Source organism: Conger conger, chromosome 7 (assembly GCF_963514075.1).
Source record: "Conger conger chromosome 7, fConCon1.1, whole genome shotgun sequence".
NCBI classification, from domain to species: Eukaryota; Metazoa; Chordata; class Actinopteri; order Anguilliformes; family Congridae; genus Conger; species Conger conger.
In genome coordinates, this window is record NC_083766.1 from 51,577 (window position 1) to 71,965 (window position 20,389).

The 20,389-nt window shown below is 45.7% G+C and overlaps 1 protein-coding gene and 1 long non-coding RNA gene across 2 annotated transcripts in view; both read right to left on the reverse strand.

Moving 5' to 3' along the window:
* Positions 1-2,051: 2,051 nt before the first annotated feature.
* On the reverse strand, positions 2,052-4,081 carry LOC133134081 (uncharacterized). Its single transcript, XR_009709245.1, has 4 exons — positions 3,945-4,081; positions 3,361-3,497; positions 2,911-2,967; positions 2,052-2,429 (listed from the first exon to the last, which is right to left on the reverse strand). It is a non-coding gene; the product is annotated as an uncharacterized LOC133134081 (long non-coding RNA).
* A 10,415-nt stretch (positions 4,082-14,496) lies between these two features.
* LOC133132960 (polypeptide N-acetylgalactosaminyltransferase 10-like) overlaps positions 14,497-20,389 on the reverse strand; it is a 59,167-nt gene continuing 53,274 nt past the window's right edge. The window contains exons 10-12 of the mRNA XM_061248812.1: positions 20,029-20,145; positions 17,735-17,884; positions 14,497-15,592 (exon numbers count right to left, since the gene is read on the reverse strand). Of these exons, the coding sequence (XP_061104796.1) occupies positions 15,428-15,592; positions 17,735-17,884; positions 20,029-20,145 (432 nt within the window). The 3' untranslated portion in view covers positions 14,497-15,427. The remainder of the gene's footprint in view (positions 15,593-17,734; positions 17,885-20,028; positions 20,146-20,389) is intronic.

Consider the following 20,389-nt stretch of genomic DNA (forward strand, 5'->3'; position numbering starts at 1 on the left):
ACAAGAATGTAGAATGACAGTCTGATTTTTTTTTTTTTTTTTTTTTTTTTTTTTTTGATTAGCCATACAAACACCCTTGATAGACCTAAATTAAGCCTTGCAAAAAAGTCAGAGTACAGACACTCAATCTACTGGGCCTGTAGCCTAGTGGTTAAGGTACATGACTGGGACAGGCAAGGTCGGTGGTTCTAATCCCGGTGTAGCCACAATAAGATCCGCACAGCCGTTGGGAGCTTGAGCAAGGCCCTTAACCAAGGCCCTTAACCCTGCATTGCTCCAGGGGAGGATTGTCCCCTGCTTAGTCTAATCAACTGTACGTTGCTCTGGATGAGAGCGTCTGCCAAATGCCAATAATGTAATGTAACATACTCTTCAAATACGCTGGGAGTCCATCGTTTTATTTGGATTTCATTGTGCAGTCTCCTCTGGCAGCTGCTGTTCTCCTCCCTGGCTATAAAAGTCAATTCTACTCAGGCTTGGGAAAGCCCTTTGCCATCTTTGGAGATCAGCCCCTGATGATCTTGTCCGCTGGCACCACGGCAGATATTGGGAGTTTGTACACTGGAAGGGGTTAGAGGAGCTTGGGCAGGACCATGTAATAACAGCACCAGGCCTCGGCTTTCACAGGGACACCACCCTTCTCCACACTGTACCAAATCATGTGTGACGTGTTGTCCTCTTCACACTCATTGTAACAGTGAGCAGCCAACTCTTCCTAGACTGCCTTTCTGTTCAAAGTGGAATGCACTCTCCAACCACCTCATACCACATGTAGTCACATACCTTGCTGTTGCTTCTCAGTATGAGCATCCTCAGCCTGTTGGGCCCGAAGGTCACTCTTGCTCAGGTAATGAACTGTCCAGGTGCTCAAGCATCCATCGCTCCTCTGTCACTGACGGCAGTTAAGGTAATACCATCCATGAAGGTTCAAGGTGCTGGCTGCTGCACCTTTGAGGAAGTTGTAGGTCCTCTACTTGGTCTTTCTGCAGAGTCCACAAGGATGCAGATTGCACCTAAAATGGACACTGCAGCCAGGAATATGTCCACCCCCAGCCTCTAGTAGTGCAGTTAGGCACTAACCCTCACCCTGAACTTCTATTTACTTTCCATTTACTTTTGAAATTGAATGAAGAGAATCATTTGTATAGTTTTAGAATAATCATTAATTTTATTTTGATGAATTCAGAATGAGTGCTACAGTGCGAGACTGACCTACCAAACAGCAGAGGTTATGGGTAGACATTTATGGGCCGCACAGTGTCCATCACAGCTGCACCTACATCCCTGCGGACTCTGCAGAAAGACCAAGCAGAGGACCAACAACTCCAAGGTGGAGCAATCACCAGCATGAACTTACATGGACGGCATGACCATTCCTACACAGTCAATGACAGGAGAGATGGATGCTTGAGGACCTGGACAGAACCATTACCTGAGCAAGAATGACCTTCCAGCCCAGCAGGTCAGGGAGGCTGGCACTGAAGAGAGCCAAGGGTAAGGCGGGTGACAGCACGATTTAAATCAGCTGGAGCAGATCCCAGCTCAACAGAAGCCAGAGGAGGTTGTAAGACTGTTTACACTGACACAATGAGTGAAGAGGACAAGAGACTATAGATGACCAGATGCACAGGGTGGAGAAGGCCGGTGCCCCTGTGAAAAGGCCTGGTGCCCTCAGCACATAGTCAACCCCATGCTCCTTTATCCCCCACTGGTGTACAAAGCCCTTGCATCTACAGTGGAACCAATCAACAGGAACATCAGCAGTGACCTCTGGAGAGTTGGGAGCTCCCTCCCCAAAGCTTCAGCAGAACAAACCATCTCAGACTCAAGCTCTTCTCTGCCTTTGATCCAGTCATGCTTCTTATGCACGAGTAATTGAGATATTAAAAGCTGCTTTTCACCATCATCTCCAAATTAAGCTCTAGTGATGATCCTAGGAGCTCCTGTCTACTGGAGCAGAGGAAGGAGGTGGAGCCTAAGGTCATCGGTCCCTCAGAGACCCTGACCATCCCTGGCAATGCTGATGTGGAAGAGCACTCCCCTGGGTTCTGTGTCACTCACTCATCCTCCAGTCACTACAGGCAGGTCAACCTCAAGGAGCCAGCACATCCCAAGACAGCTTTTACTTTTGGCTGAGGGCTGAGGGCTGAGGGCTGTGGGATTTCATAGATCAACTTCATGCTTGAGCACTGCCAAGGGTGTCCTGTCAACCCCCTTTCTCCACAGGGATGAAGGTGAGCCTGGAGGACCACAAGGGAGGCAAGGCCGGTCTACAGCTCACCCTACCTAAAATTAACCATAGCGTGCAGGGCGAGTCCAAGACACTGAAAGTACTTGCGCTTTGTTGATGCAGGTGGATTCATGGGATGTGTGCCAGGTGCATCAATAAGCAGTTTTGTCTTCGTAATGTAGTTCGGTTAGGGTTAGACCTGCGTTACACAAAACCACTTCAATAACCAAAACCTGAAATAAGATCTAGTTCAGCCAGAGATTATGCATAAAGTAGGAAGTTGGATAATAACTAGCTTAATTTATAGATAAGCATATATACAAGCTCAATTCTTGTTACAGGGTCTCAAGGTAATCAATGGCCAAATCAAACTAGAGATGGAAATGGTTCTTGGGCTATAAGCCTCTTATACAATCCCTCAGATGGTCCAATGTTATCTCCACCAGCAGGGGAGACCAAAACAGGCAGGGCAGCACAAAGTCCCACAATGCACAAGCAGAAACACTGGGGCACAACACCTGCCTCTTAAACTATGGAAAAGTTGTAGAGGGGCCAGTATCATTCCTGTCTGGTCAGGCCTTCATGGACACTCAGTCCCATTTGAGCTCAGTCGCACTGTAGATTCATGACTGGTGTTCAATCAAGTCTTAGTTCACAAAAGCAAAAGGCAGTACATTTACCTTTCACTGTCAATCCAGACAATGGTGTCTTCATTCCATTACACTTCATAAGGATTTCTGGTGGAAAGATCAAGACAGTTTCTGCATTACATAACAGCAGGAAAAATAATCCTATGGCTGACATTGCCTTGCAGCTATAAATTTTGCATTTTAACAAAAGCAGCTAATTCTGTACAATTAATATGAAAGAACCTAAGAGTTGGCAGATGGACAGGCGCTGAAGCATAAAAGATATGCAATGTTGTGAAAGGCTGCTGATTTGGTCATTGAGAATTACGCTGGTACTCTAGTTTCAGAAATCAAGTTCAGCCAAAATAAATAAAAATGAATGGAGTTAAATTAGCAAAATTAGTAAACAAGGGGGAGAAGCACAATATATAAGTGCTGCCACCGTCAAATAAAACATCACTTTCATACACGCATTCAAATTAGCACAACAGAATGACAAACCTGTCTGGTCTAGTCGCTGCTGGTTTACTTTGTGGAGGATAAGGCGAGGCCCAGAACAGCTAGACCACAGCCTTCTCATGCTCCTTCGAGTCCATACTCTTATGAACAGGAGGCAGGTGTGGACAAACTATTGAGGACTAAGGACAAAGATTGAGAGATTTATTCCAAACCCAGATCAGAGCCTGTTGAAGATGAACTCAATGCAAAATTGAGCCATGTCACAATAACCATTAACTTGTACTAAGACCCATTTCGGACAAATTATGCATTGCAAAGCAGGAAGTTGGACCTATAAATTATGCTAAGTTTTATAATCCAAGCATGTATACAAGCTCAGCACGGGTTGTAGGGTCTCACTGGGTAATCAGTGGGCAATATAATATCACACCAGAGATGGAAATAGCCTTTGGGTTATGGTAAATGGTTCACATTGTATATAGCGCCTGTATCCTAAATGTGCTGTGCAATTGATGCTTCTCATTAAACATTCACACGAACTGCGATTGGCAGCCATGCAAGGCACCAAACAGCTTGTTGGGAGCAATTGGGGGCTAGGCGTCTTGCTAAGGGACACTTCGACATACCCAGGGAGGAACTGTGAACCGGCAACCCTCTGATTGCCAGATGACTGCTCTTCCCGTCTGAATCCATACAAGAAAGTAAGGGGAGCATCAATCCAGATAACGGTGTCTTCATTCATTAGGCACTTGATGAGGATTTCTGGTGGAAAGATCAAGACAAGTTCAGCATTACAGAACAGCAGGAAAAATCATCATGGGTGGCTGTCTTGGGGTTATAATTCTGCATTTTAACAAAATGAGCAAGTTATTTACAATTAATATCAAAGAACCTAAGAGCTGTTAGATGAAGGACAGTTGCTAAAGCATACAAGATAAGCAATGTTTTGAAAGACTGTTGATTTGGTCATTGAGAATTACACTGGTATTCCATTTTCACAAATCAAGTTCAGCCAAAAGTAATAAATATGAAAATAATGGAGTTACATTTTGCCAAATTAGGGAGAGAAGCACAACAATGTAGAAGTGCTGCAACCTTCAAAAATGCCACTTTCATACACACTATTTACTTTCTATTTACTTTTGAAATTGAATGAAGAGAATCATTTGTATAGTTTTAGAATGATCATTAATTTAATTTTGATGAATTCAGAATGAGTGCTACAGTGCGAGACTGACCTACCAAACAGCAGAGGTTAGGGGTAGACATTTATGGGCTGCACAGTGTCCATCACAGCTGCACCTACATCCCTGTGGATTCTGCAGAAAGACCAAGCAGAGGACCAACAACTCCAAGGTGCAGCAATCACCAGCATGAACTTACATGGACGGCATGACCATTCCTACACAGTCAATGACAGGAGAGATGGATGCTTGAGGACCTGGACAGAACCATTACCTGAGCAAGAATGACCTTCCAGCCCAGCAGGTCAGGGAGGCTGGCACTGAAGAGAGCCAAGGGTAAGGCGGGTGACAGCACTTGGTTTAAATCAGCTGGAGCAGATCCCAGCTCAACAGAAGCCAGAGGAGGTTGTAAGACTGTTTACACTGACACAATGAGTGAAGAGGACAAGAGACTATAGATGACCAGATGCACAAGGTAGAGAAGGCTGGTGCCCCTGTGAAAAGGCCTGGTGCCCTCAGCACATAGTCAACCCCATGCTCCTTTATCCCCCACTGGTGTACAAAGCCCTTGCATCTACAGTGGAACCAATCAACAGGAACATCAGCAGTGACCTCTGGAGAGTTGGGAGCTCCCTCCCCAAAGCTTCAGCAGAACAAACCATCTCTCAGACTCAAGTTCTTCTCTGCCTTTGATCCAGTCACGCTTCTCATGCACGAGTAATTGAAATATTAAAAGCTGCTTCTCACCATCATCTCCAAATGAAGCTCTAGTGATGATCCTAGGAGCTCCTGCCTACTGGAGCAGAGGAAGGAGGTGGAGCCTCAGGGCTGGGAGATGACAGAGGTGACCGGTCCCTCAGAGACCCTGACCATCCCTGGCAATGCTGAGGTGGAAGAGCACTCCCCTGGGTTCTGTGTCACTCACTCATCCTCCAGTCACTACAGGCAGGTCAACCTCAAGGAGCCAGCATATCCCAAGACAGCTTTTACTTTTGGCTGAGGGCTGTGGGATTTCAGATCAACTTCATGCTCGAGCACTGCCAAGGGTGTCCTGTCAACCCCCTTTCTCCACAGGGGTGAAGGTGAGCCTGGAGGACCACAAGGGAGGTGAGGCCGGTCTACAGCTCACCCTACCTAAAATTAACCATAGCGTGCAGGGCGAGTCCAAGACACTGAAAGCACTTGAGCTTTGTTGATGCAGGTGGATTCATGGGATGTGTGCCAGGTGCATCAATAAGCAGTTTTGTCTTCGTAATGTAGTTGGGTTAGGGTTAGACATGCATTACACAAAACCACTTCAATAACCAAAACCTGAAATAAGATCCAACTTCCTACTTTATGCATAATCTCTGGCTCAACTGGATTATAACTTCATTTTAATTTATAGATCTAAGCATGTATACAAGCTCAATTCTTGTTATAGGGTCTCACCAGGTAATCAATGGCCAAATCAAACTTGATGGAAATGGTTCTTTGGCTATATAAGTCTCAACCAAACCCTTGTAGGTCCTCTGCTTGGTCTTGAGCAAGACTGACCTTCCAGCCCAGCAGGTCAGGGAGGCTGGCACTGAAGAGAGCCAAGGGTAAGGCGGGTGACAGCACTTGGTTTAAATCAGCAGGAGCCGATCCCAGCTCAACAGAAGCCAGAGGAGGTGCTAAGACTGCTCACACTGACAATGAGTGAATAGATTATAGATGACCAGGTGCCAAGGGTGGAGAAGGTTGGTGCCCCTGTGACAAGGCCTGGTGCCACCAGCACATGGTCAAATAGTCCTTTATCCCCTACTGGTGTACAAAGCCCTTGCATCAACAGTGGAACCAATGCACAGGAATATCAGTGGGTATTTTGGGGGGGCCTTCCTTCCTCGCTGCTGACTCCATGGTGATCCATCTATATCAGGGGACAAGCAGAGAATATTATAAGCACAAAAAGGGAGAACCTTTCAATTATGAAATGGCAGTTGTCTTCAGCATTCATGGGTAAACATCACAAATCACAATAAACCTCTTCACATTTCTACCATTTCTACCTTCAACAGTTCTTGGTCACTTGGCACAACCATGAAACCGCAAAAAGCAGGTAAATGAATTAAATGCATCACAAACCAGTTACTGAACCCTAACCATGTCAATTCTCATGGGGTCACTGTAGGCACTGGATATTCACAATTGCCCATCTAATTATGGAAGCATCAGTTGTTACAAAGCTATTGAGCTGAAAGCTCATTAACCATTTCATGTGGCGAGTTACAAAATGGTTCGAACATTTTTGGAACATGACATGAGATGGAACATTGACCACAATTTCAGTAGAACCATGTCAGGACATTGTTGATGGCTCAAGAATGTTCCAGTAAAGTTACACATTAGACATTAAAGTGTTACATTCAGTAATGCAATGGTAGAGGGGCTAAACAAATTTTCAAGTGGACCTTCTTGGAAGTTAATGGCCTATAGCACCACTTTTTGATAGTTTAATTTCCACTGTTAGTAATCAAACAATTCATATGGTCAAAGTACTGATTCTCAACTTGTATTAAACCATGTTTAGTTTGCCTAAAAGCCATCTACCACCACATCAAGCTTGGCCTTGAAAAGCCCCAGTGTTTCTGCCTCTACTACTGGCACACTACTCCACACATTGTCCACCCCCATGGATACATGTTTCTGCCTCTACTACATGTACTGGCACACTACTCCACACATTGTCCACCCCCATGGATACATGTTTCTGCCTCTACTACTGGCACACTACTCCACACATTGTCCACCCCCATGGATACATGTTTCTGCCTCTACTACATGTACTGGCACACTACTCCACACATTGTCCACCCCCCTGGATACAAATTGCTTTACGTTACGTTCCTTTTCTAGGCTATAGTGCTGTGTGGGGTGGGGGTGGAAGCATTTGACCCCTTCACTTCTAAATTAATTCCAGCACCCTATTAGTGTAGGTGAGATGATCACATCTGCTATATTATGACTGCAGAATTTTATTACAGCTATCCTGCAGTTAATTACACCGAGGGGGCAAAACTTAAAATTTGGGATGCATATGCCCCACTGCCACTCAGCAACTGTTACTTAGCAACCAAGAAACTACTACCATAAATTTAGCAAAAACGTTCCATTATAAAAAATAAATCATTTAAAGTTTGTCTTGTCGTTCATGATTTAACCCTCCCTCCTGGAGTGAGCATTTACTCACTCCAGTCATGTTTTTATAATTATATAATCAAATAATTATAATTATTTGAAATAATGTTGTAAAGAGTACTTGTTTAGAAACTAACCAAGGCCACTTCTGTCAGGCTTATTTCATGTTCAGGTAAAATGGGACAACTTCTAAGATAAATTGGGACATTCATTTTCAGTTTAATAATTTTTTTTACCAAACACCTTTTGGTAAAAATGGGACAGTGCTTCAAACGCTTATTCACAAAAAACATGTATTCTGCAAATTTGTCTAGAAATTAAGACTTCATAAAACACTTCAATAAAACATTTCCGCAGATTATTAGTCTGTTTCGGTTTAACACCCTTAGGCGGCAGGGATGGTGCAGTGGGCAGTTTCTGCAGGTTTTCCTCGTGTTTGGGTGGGTTTCCTGATTGGGGAGTCCATTGCCCGTGGGTATGAGTGTGAGTGAATGGTGTGTGTGCCCTGCAATGGACAGGCAACCAGGGTGTATTCCTACCTTTCGCCCAATGTATGCATAGTACAATTGAACATAATTTACCATGTTAAAAAAAATTATTAAACTGAAAATGAATGTTTACCTTAGAAGTTGTCCCATTTTACTTGAACATGCAATCAGCCTGACAGAAGTGGCCTTGGTTAGTTTCTAAACAAGTATACTTTACAACATTATAGGCTCCAGCCCCCCTGCGACCCTGTTCGGGATAAGCGGGTTAAGAGGATGGATGGACCCTGATTACGCAAAAGTCAAATTCGATAGGTCACAGCACCAAGCGTCCTGCAACGTTTTGCCACACTTTCTGGTTACCACATACCAATGAGAAGGATTGCGTCATGTTAGTGTTGTAGCGATTAAGACGTTCAGTGATTGGCCGCTAATATTTAAAGGGCACAGTGCCTAAAAAAAATGTCCCATTTTACATAATGTCCTGACATCACCCTATGAACTGATAAAAAGTATACGGTACAGTCAATTAGCCTACAGTTCGAGATAGGCTACACGTTTTCCTCTCATCGGCACAGTTAATCAACGACAATAATAAAGTAAGCCATTATATTACCAAATTGCGCTTGCTGTGATGAGCCCATTACTTTGGCATACCGGGGGAAAGACAAGTATTCACAAGCCTACCTTAACTGTGCGGTTTCACTGGCATTCCGAGGGCTTAGCGCGCCTTCTTCCCGAACAGGCATTTGCTAAAGAGCCCCAAAAAAAACCAAAAAACCAAAAAAAACAAGCAAAAGCAAGTAATTTCCCCATCTACAAGTCCAAAAAGTAGCATAATTTGGCGTGAAGCCCAGGACTCTGTTAACTCTAACCAAATATCCCTTGTGCGACCACCGTTGATGATGTGGGCTATAATAGTTCTCTGGGTCGGCTATTTCTAACGCGATTGGTTGTTGGGTTGATTGCTGAGTTGATTGCGCTGTGTCCGGTCACATTTTCACGTGAGAAACTTGAACATTGGCTGTGTGTGAAATTGCACACTCGTGTAGCTTACCTGTGCATTCGTGTTCTCACGTGCTTAACGTACAAGTGCGCCAACAAGTCACCCAGTTAGAATGCGAGAACCGTTCATCTGAGACGCACTTGTACTATCACGCCATGACCGCAATGTGACACGCATTCAACTAGCAGCAGCGACTGACATCTGGTGTGACAGTTAGAGCTAGCTGTTTTATTGCAGAAACACGTAGCGTATTTGTGATACAAATTTGTGGTGACCATATGCTGGTATATTTTTATTCATCAGTTAAAAGGCTTACATTCCTTTACAGTTGATTGCATATTTAAAATTACAATTTCGTCTTTGCTGGGGGCTCTGAAAATGCAATGGGAGCGGAAAGTGTGTCGGTCCTCCCAAGTACAACATGATAAGGACCGGTGAATTTTGTGTACTTGAGTTTGGGACGCACTTGATCACATGACCGTTAACTTCCACAAGTCTGCAATTTGCGACACAGCCATTGGCACTTAATGACCGCCCCCCTACCCCCCTGTAATTACACTCTAACGACATTCTAATTATTTTCTCCGAAGATGCCCTTAATTCTCCAGAATTCAGAACAGGTGACATGTAAAACATATGGCGGCCAGCTCGCAACACCCTATGGTTCAACCAACATGGCACCTTCTTCTATGACAACAGTAACAATATTAATTACAAAAACATCAATAAGATGTGATGTGCCCTGCATAATAGGGAAGTATATTAAAATATTCAGATTTAAAGCAGCAGCACGGCACCTGCCACCCATCCCCTAGACTGAGGAGCCCCAGACCCAGACTGAGGAGGCCCAGACTGAGGAGGTCCCGACTGAGGAGGTCCAGACTGAGGAGGCCCAGGATGAGGAGGTCCAGATTGAGGAGGTCCAGACTGAGGAGGTCCAGGCCCCAGACTGAGGAGATCCAGACTGAGGAGGCCCAGACTGAGGAGGTCCAGGCTGAGGAGATGTAGTTTATGTTCAGCTTTGCATGCATAACTAGAAAAAAACTAAAAATTAAGGCCAGAGGAACGTGTGTGTTTGTGGTTTAATCCTGGTAATGAAGGGAAAGGTCAGTGAGGGTGACTTGAGGGTTTCAACAATAACACATTTAGTTATCAGAGCAAATTCTGATTTGATACTGGAGAAGAGGAAACTGTAATCTACATACAGGTGGCTTCCAGCAGAGGGAGCCAAATCCTCCACTACACACCGCTCCAGGTAAAGATTCAACCCTGCACTCATGTATTCCAATCCCAGGCATAATATTGAACGCTACATAAAACAGCTTTCACTCCAAATGAGCACAGCAGGGGTTTGAACCTTTTGTTGAGGAACAAGAACTTAAACTCCAAGCCACAATGCTAATGTTAAATAAATTTAAACTGAGACCAGACCCTTTTGGTTCCTGTTTTTCAGAAAACTTTGCAGTTTTAGTCTTGAACTCAGTTTACTTTTTACAGGATTGATTTGTGCCAGCCCCAAACATGGATATCCTAACATTACAAAAAGAATCACATGGAAAATGCTGAATTCAACATTTAACAGAAAATTATGCACTATTATAAAGCAATTAAATTGCAGAAAAGACATCTACAAAATTCATAAAAGGTTTAATTTTCTTTCAAAGGTGCTTTAAAAAAGTAGGAAAGTGCGTAAACTGTTGGCAGATGGACAGCATATATTCTGCATGTGTATCCCACAGCAAAGGGTGGGCGGAAGTGCTTTTCCATGTTTATCTAGAAATGAGACAAAAACATCCCGTCAGAGATGCCCTCCTAAGATCACCTGACTGAGCTGAGCGATGAAGAGTAATTACAGAGGTAATAGGCAATAGGCTGCCATACAGGAAGCCAAGGATCAAAACAACACTATACATACTATATACTGTGCATACAGGGCACAATTCAGTCAGAGCCTGCAATAAGAGCATGTATACAACCCCAGACATCATCCAATCAGAGCCTGTACTAAGCACACAGCTCAGCATATCAAGGTCTGCTATGAGTGCACACTTCACCCTGTGAGTATAAGTGCACACTCCCTTTGAGTACTGTAAGTGCACACTTCACCCTGTGAGTATAAGTGCACACTTCACCCTGTGAGCATAAGTGCACACTTCACCCTGTGAATATAAGTGCACACTCCCTTTGAGTACTGTAAGTGCACACTTCACCCTGTGAGCATAAGTGCACACTTCACCCTGAGTATAAGTGCACACTTCACCCTGAGTATAAGTGCACACTCCCTTTGAGTACTGTAAGTGCACACTTCACCCTGTGAGTATAAGTGCACACTTCACCCTGTGAGCATAAGTGCACACTTCACCCTGTGAGCATAAGTGCACACTTCACCCTGTGAGCATAAGTGCACACTTCACCCTGTGAGCATAAGTGCACACTTCACCCTGTGAGCATAAGTGCACACTCCCTTTGAGTACTGTAAGTGCACACTTCACCCTGTGAGCATAAGTGCACACTCCCTTTGAGTACTGTAAGTGCACACTTCACCCTGCTAGAAGGCTGTTTGAAAGGAGCCTGGCCCTGCAGGAGAAGCACAGTAGGAGGTGATGAAGAAGAGGAGGATGAAGGCCGGCTCACAGACGTTCTTGCTGGCGCGGTCCATGGTGGTCATGCGTGCAAAAACAGTTGACCATTTTGATTTTCATGTTCATAATTTCGAGAAATTGGAAATGGTTTCAGAAAATATGTGTAAGCAATTGAGAGAAACGGTAATAAGGACATAACTAGTTTCAGACGATCAATCCAGACATTCAGGAAAATAGCTCATGCAATAATGTGCCTGTAGAGTGATGCTGTCCCAGACAGTCATATTCCAGAGCTCAAGCCAGATGGGGTTTGACTTAACTAATGGAAAATATAATGAATTACATAAATAATGGATAGTTCCATGCATTCATATCTACCAGCAAACCAGACACACAAACCAGGCAAAGCCATTCAAATATAGAAACATTTTATTTTACATCTCAGCAAAAATATTATACATTTCCAGTTTAGTTGCAGTTTGTTAAATATCTAAATACATTTTTACAGTCATGTCAGTAGAAAAAAATATTGGATATTTATGAGATACAAAATGTACATTTGGATTTCCTAAACATCAAATTGCACACACAGGTACACAGCATAGTGATAATTATCAATAATGTTCGTAAAAATGAAAAACTGGTATCAAAAGGAAATTTTCACTATTTGGCTAATTATTTAATTTCCACCATTGTATCAAATAATTAGCACTGTCAAAAATATGCAGTTTATAACCAATGGTATAAAAATGTTCTTGTTCCTAAAATGACACGGTTGGATCACAAAGACATGTGCAAAGTAACACAGGCTTTATGGTTAAGTACTCAGTAAGCTTTCCGAGATCAACGCAATCAGCAAAATCCCTATAGGCTACCAAACAAAACTAATCCCACAAGTAAAAGTTTTTAAAAACAGGAAATGTACAAATAAAGGAGGAATTCAACCCAGAATTCCTGCACTCCAATCCTGTTCCTGCTGGACCATGCTCACCTGTGCTCTGAATAAAGGCATCATCACCTTTATTTCACAGGAGGATTATGGGTAGGCTTCAGCCTCACCCTGTGCCTGTGAGTCTGGTCCATAGACTCAAGCCTGAGTCACCGACAGGCCTGTTGCAGGAGGCTAACACATGAGGGTAGCGTAAAACGTGAAGATAAACATACCAATAGATCATCTTCATTCTGACACAAGCTATCTTTTCAGCAAACCCTTCCCTTTGATTTCACACTTACAGTATGCTGACCATGTAAGAACAAACTACTAATTAAAAAATAGACCAATGAAAGGTTATCGTTAGTGCTTGATCATTGTACTTTGACATCTGCTGTACACATCCTTTTAAAGAGAGAAAGAAAAATGTCTGACACAACACAGAAAAATTATGGTGATGCAATCAAAGACAAACATATCACTGCAAAAAAACCAATCACCAATCAGCATTAGGTCATCTATTTTAATGAAATTCAACTATCTTGAAAAGCTTTGGTTTTCAATATTTACCATTTTGGACAACCTGTCCTTTATATAACGTGAGAAGATTTGATAAAATTGATAAAAGTATTAAAAGCAAATTTCATTTTAATTGGTGACTTCAGAAGCCCCGCTTGACATCCCATATACACACTCAGTTTTACACAAACAAACACATTTATCAATTAAATATACTTCAGAATTTAGCGAACAGTTGGCAATTCATGGGCTGTGTGCGTGAAAGTGCAGACTTTCTTCATTAAAGCAGATTCCACCAAAATACCGGCAATTTTCTTTAATGTGTAAGTAAATAAAAAGAGATTTGCCAATAGGATAGCGTTTAGGGTTAGGGTGGTTAGGGGACATTGGATTTTAAGAGAACCTAGAACTTTAAGATAGTTGAAGGAGTGGAAAAGGCCATGTTTTATACATATATATATATATATATGTGTGTGTGTGTGTCTTCCACACACACACACACACACACACACACACACACACACACACACACACACATACATACACATACACATACACATACACATACACATACACATACACATACACATACACATACACACACACACACACACACACACACATACATACACACACATACACACACATACACACACACACCTCCTAATGGGGACCTCTTCAGCTGCTGGTGAGTCTATGCTAAGTGAAGTTCACAAAATGCATAGCCACAAAATAAAACAAAATAACAAAATCTATTTTTCAAAAACAATATTTTTCAAGGTCACAGAACATATGTGCTCAAAATCACCTATCACAGGTAAATGTATGTTAGACACAACCCTCTTAACACAACCCTTAACATCTTAAAGCTGCAATTCCAAGACCTTCTTCCACACCATAAACAACATTTAAATACCAAAGAAAGAGAAATAAGCACCAATTAAGGTTCCTGCCTGTTTACATAATGCATTGCTGCCCAGGGATTCACAGTCGTGCGCTAAGGGTTCACTAGCAGCAGCCCCCGCTGCAGGTTAGACAGTTATACTGGAGCCACGATTGGTCTGAGCGAAGTTCCCTCGTCTCATAGGGGAACGTTTCAATACAGCATACTCCATTGCATCTATTCACAAAAAAACACAATCGATAAAATACAGATGAACGGTAAGCAGAAAAAAGGCTGATGGCAGTTTGCACATCCTTCACTTGCAGGAGAGATTTGGCTGGGCTGGGCTTCTGTAACTCTAAGGAAGGCACTAATATTTAATTCAAGTTTTTCCATCACCAGTGACCCCCCCCCCTGCACTGGACCCCCCCACACCCTAACTCCAACTCCCTCGCGTAGCGTTTGGGCAAACCAGTCTAGGATCAAATACATTACATTACATTAATGGCATTTGGCAGACGCTCTTATCCAGAGTGACGTTGGTTGATTAGACTAAGCAGGAGACAATGCAGGGTTAAGGGCCTTGCTCAAGGGCCCAATGGCTGTGCGGATCTTTTATTGTGGCTACACCGGGGATCGAACCATCGACTTTGCGGGTCCCAGTCATGCCGCCCTTTTTTTTTTTTTTTTTTTTTTTTTTACATACTCATCAGTCTCCTCACCTGGAGCAGCTAATGGTAGACGGCTTTACCGCCACTGTATTTAGTCCAGTTCATCTGCACAGCTGGCTGCTCATCCGGTTAGCATTCATGTACGGACACACGCTGTGTAAAACAATAATCAGATGCATTTTACTATAACCTTTATGAGCTCACACTAATTTCCAATCGCAGTGGACAGTGCTGCAACCCGCAGTGCTGCAACCCACAGGCTATTCCTCAAACTTTTACACATTTCACAAACAGGAGATTTGCCAAAGGTGTTTTCCAATGTTTGTGTTTTTGAGGAAATAAGTATGACACAGGGGATCTCTTATCTACAGCTAGATTTGGGGGGGGGGGGGGGCACAGGGTCTCTCGGGGGTCGGTAGGAACTGCATCGCACACGTGTGCAATCAACACGGACATGCGGGCAGTGACATCTGTGTGCTGGCAGGTATGGCAGGTGGTGAGAAGAGAGAGAAAGACGGTCAGAGCGTGTGACACATCTGATCTCGCTGAAGCCACGCCACCTCTGAAGTCATCTCATCTGCCAAAGTGTGTTTTTTTTACTGGTAAATTCTAGACTGGTCTGCTGGGTAACACTCTCACCAGGACCCTAACCCCCCTGGCCCCCCGGGGTGGAGGAGCTCCACTGTGCTTCAGTTGTTGTTGTGGCTGAACTGCTCCAGAATGGTGGCGTTGGTCTTCTCGAATGTCCACTGCTGACTCGGGGACTTGGGGTTACACGTGCTCATGAATACTTTCTTCTCAGAGGCACTGCTGTCCATACAGCTGTTACTGATGGGGTGATAGATGGTCTTATCCTGCGGGCAGAGAGAGCGAGAGCGAGAGCGAGAGCGAGAGCGAGAGCGAGAGAGAGAGCGAGAGAGAGGTGGAATTTTCAGCAAGGTTGTAAAGGAAGAGTGACCCAGTGGCAGCTTTATGTACATGGGAGAAAAGACAAAGAAGTCCCCGTTTACCGCTCAGTAATGGTGTTCTGAAACACCCTGTATGCTCCCTAAGCCAGAACCCCTATGCCCCCTAAGCCCCACATGCTCCCTAAACCCCACATGCTCCCTAAACCACACCCTGTATGCTCCCTAAACCACACCCTGTATGCTCCCTAAACCACACATGCTCCCTAAACCACACCCTGTATGCTCCCTAAACCCCACATGCTCCCTAAACCACACCCTGTATGCTCCCTAAACCCTGTATGCTCCCTAAACCACACCACCTATGTTTCTGTCCGATGTAACCTCCGCTCTCTATCACCCTCCTCCCTTGCCCCCAGAGTCACCGCTTCCCTCCCTCCTCTTGAATCCTTCTCCAAACTACCGACTGATTCTGCATCTTCCGCACTGCTTTCCTCTCTCTCCTCAGCCCTTGACTCTCTCTGTCCTCTTGTCTCCCGGCCTGCTCGATCCTCCCCTCCCAGCCCATGGGTTTCTGACCTTCTACGTTCTGCTTTCCCTCATCATTCAAGAGGGCCTACATCACCCTGCTCCTAAAGAAACCCACTCTAAACCCCTCCTGCACCCCCACCAGTCCGGCTTCAGACCTGGCCACTCGACGGAGACTGCACTCCTCTCTGTCAATGAGCCCCTTCAGGCTGCATGAGCAACCTCTCTCTCCTCTGTCCTGATCCTTCTTGATCTCTCTGCGGCGTTTGACACGGTCAACCACTCCATCCTCTTAGCCTCCCTGGCATCTACAGGGATCTGTGGCACAGCCTTAGAGTGGATCAAATCTTATCTCTCTGGCCGGTCCTCCCAGGTGTCCTGGGCTGGAGGAGTGTCAACCCCTCGCGCCCTTGTTACAGGAGTCCCCCAAGGCTCAGTCCTCGGACCCCTCCTCTTCTCCATCTACACAAGATCCCTTTGGCTCCGTTATCTCTGCTCATGGCATCTCCTATCATAGTTATGCCGATGACACCCAATTCTTTCTCTCCTTCCCCCCATCAGACACACAGGTCTCTACCCGTATCTCCGCCTGCCTGAGAGACATCTGGATGGGCAACCACCATCTAAAGCTCAACCCAGGTAAGACGGAGGTAATCTTCATCTCTGCTTTAACCTCTCCCTTCTCTGATTTCTCCATCTCACTAGGGGATACCACAGTGACCTCATCCCCTAGTGCAAGAAACCTTGGAGTGGTGATGGACAACAGGCTATCCTTCTCCGAGAACATCGCTACGGTGACCCGGGCGTGCAGGTTCTTCCTTTACAACATCCGGAGAATCCGACCCTTTCTCACCACCTACTCTACTCAGCTCCTTGTTCAAGCAATGGTCCTGTCCCGCCTGGACTATTGCAATTATCTGCTGGCTGGCCTTCCAGCATCTGCCATCAGACCCCTACAACTGATCCAGAATGCTGCAGCCCGTCTGGTATTCACATGTCACCCCCCTGCTCCGCAACCTCCACTGGCTGCCTGTTATGGCTCGCATCAAATTTAAAACTTTGGTGCTTGCATACCAGACAGTTAAACGATCAGCCCCTGTATATATTCAATCCCTTATCAAGACCTATAGACCAACAAGACCCCTCCGTCTCTGAGTCACTGACCTCCTTCAAGCGCAGACTGAAGACCCATCTCTTCAGGCTATACCTTTCCCTCCCCAACTCACCACCATGATTAGCCTTAGACTGTAATGGCACTTATGTATAGATTGTATAGATATTGTTACTTGTATAGGTATTGTTGTTTTTTATTGGCTGTTGTATTGCTGTATTCTAGCTGCCAACTGTGGTATGCTAGTTTTAAAGTTGATTGTACTCCTGAAGGGTTCTGATTTTCTGTATGTTTACACTAGGACTCGGAACTGTACTGTCCTCTCAGGTCCGCTTTGCACTTGTTCTTGTGTTTGATTCGCACTTTGTTGTACGTCGCTCTGGATAAGAGCGTCTGCTAAATGCCATGTAATGTAATGTAATGTACTTCCAGAGCTGGGTTAGGGTGAGTACCTGTCTGTACTTCCAGAGCTGGTTGCCCCTCATGCCGTGGCAGTCGTAGAGGGTAACAGGGCTGTTGTGGGAGATGGCATCGAAGCAGACCTTCTTTGTGTGCATGGGGTCGCCCACCCGGATATCCTCTCTCCAGCCCAACGTGAAGACCTGCAAAATGCACAGGAAGGTCACTGTTGCAGGGGGGGCTCGGTTTGCAGGAAGGAGGGAGAGCAAACCAAGGTCCACACCTACTGGCTAAGTAGACACACACCTGGGACTATGAGGAATTAGCCCTGGCTATTAAATGTGCGCTCAATCCTGCAGTAGGCGTCTGAGGCTGGGGAACCAAGGACAAGAGAGCTGTGGTGTGTGAGAGACGGGGCTGAAAGTGACAGAGCTGTAGTGTGTGTGAGAGACGGGGCTGAAAGTGACAGAGCTGTGGTGTGAGAGACGGGGCTGAAAGTGACAGAGCTGTGGTGTGTGAGAGACGGGGCTGAAAGTGACAGAGCTGTAGTGTGAGAGAGACGGGGCTGAAAGTGACAGAGCTGTGGTGTGTGAGAGACGGGGCTGAAAGTGACAGAGCTGTGGTGTGTGAGAGACGGGGCTGAAAGTGACAGAGCTGTAGTGTGTGAGAGACGGGGCTGAAAGTGACAGAGCTGTGGTGTGTGAGAGACGGGGCTGAAAGTGACAGAGCTGTGGTGTGTGAGAGACGGGGCTGAAAGTGACAGAGCTGTGGTGTGTGAGAGACGGGGCTGAAAGTGACAGAGCTGTAGTGTGTGAGAGACGGGGCTGAAAGTAACAGAGCTGTGGTGTGAGAGAGACGGGGCTGAAAGTGACAGAGCTGTAGTGTGAGAGAGACGGGGCTGAAAGTGACAGAGCTGTGGTGTGTGAGAGACGGGGCTGAAAGTGACAGAGCTGACAGAGCTTGATTGATGGGCAAAAATGCTAATTTTATCGATTTAAAATGAAATCGACAACACAATAAACTGTTCAATAAGTGAAATGGTCCCTGTAAAACAGCCTTACACAATGTTTGAGCAGTTATCAATAACTTCTCCAAAAGAAAATGTGATTGTTGACCTTGACCCTAAATTAAAATCACTGAAGCATAACTGAAATATATTATCCTAATCTATAACACTTGATTGTAGGTTCTGCTCTTTCAGATTGTTGATGAAACTGCCTTCAGTGCCTTGAATACAGAGAGCATTTCCACTGATATGCCATTAACTGATGTGCCATTAACTGCGATTTGTTCACTAGAGCATGTCCACAACGGTGATAATAACGACAATGCACAAAAAAAAAGCCTGTCTCCCACCTGTCCATGAGTCCAGCCTGTCTCTCACCTGTCTCTCACCTGCCCGTGAGTCCAGCCTGTCTCTCACCTGCCCGTGAGTCCAGCCTGTCTCTCACCTGCCCGTGAGTCCAGCCTGTCTCTCACCTGCCCGTGAGTCCAGCCTGTCTCTCACCTGCCCGTGAGTCCAGCCTGTCTCTCACCTGCCCGTGAGTCCAGCCTGTCTCTCACCTGCCCGTGAGTCCAGCCTGTCTCTCACCTGCCCGTGAGTCCAGCCTGTCTCTCACCTGCCCGTGAGTCCAGCCTGTCTCTCACCTGCCCGTGAGTCCAGCCTGTCTCTCACCTGCCCGTGAGTCCAGCCTGTCTCTCACCTGCCCGTGAGTCCAGCCTGTCTCTCACCTGCCCGTGAGTCCAGCCTGTCTCTCACCTGCCCGTGAGTCCAGCCTGTCTCTCACCTGCCCGTGAGTCCAGCCTGTCTCTCACCTGCCCGTGAGTCCAGCCTGTCTCTCACCTGCCCGTGAGTCCAGCCTGTCTCTCACCTGCCCGTGAGTCCAGCCTGTCTCTCACCTGCCCGTGAGTCCAGCCTGTCTCTCACCTGCCCGTGAGTCCAGCCTGTCTCTCACCTGCCCGTGAGTCCAGCCTGTCTCTCACCTGCCCGTGAGTCCAGCCTGTCTCTCACCTGCCCGTGAGTCCAGCCTGTCTCTCACCTGCCCGTGAGTCCAGCCTGTCTCTCACCTGCCCGTGAGTCCAGCCTGTCTCTCACCTGCCCGTGAGTCCAGCCTGTCTCTCACCTGCCCGTGAGTCCAGCCTGTCTCTCACCTGCCCGTGAGTCCAGCCTGTCTCTCACCTGCCCGTGAGTCCAGCCTGTCTCTCACCTGCCCGTGAGTCCAGCCTGTCTCTCACCTGCCCGTGAGTCCAGCCTGTCTCTCACCTGCCCGTGAGTCCAGCCTGTCTCTCACCTGCCCGTGAGTCCAGCCTGTCTCTCACCTGCCCGTGAGTCCAGCCTGTCTCTCACCTGCCCGTGAGTCCAGCCTGTCTCGCCCCGGCCCTTTAGACACGTCTCCATCCGGATGGGCGACCCCGAGGAGAAGTGCTTACTCTCCACACACATCCCATTACCCACGTTCCGCACCTAGAACGCACACACACACACACACACACACACACACACACACACACACACCACAAAATTAATGTTGTTTAGAAACAAGTATTATCCTTTAAATAATATGAGGTCATATATTTAAAAAACATACAGCAGTAATCACATTTGAAATGTAACTGAAACAGAACAGGATACTTTGTTTAAAAAAAAAATTAAAAAAAATAAAAAACCCAGAAAATTATAAATGCAAAATATGGGTTTCCCAGCTACC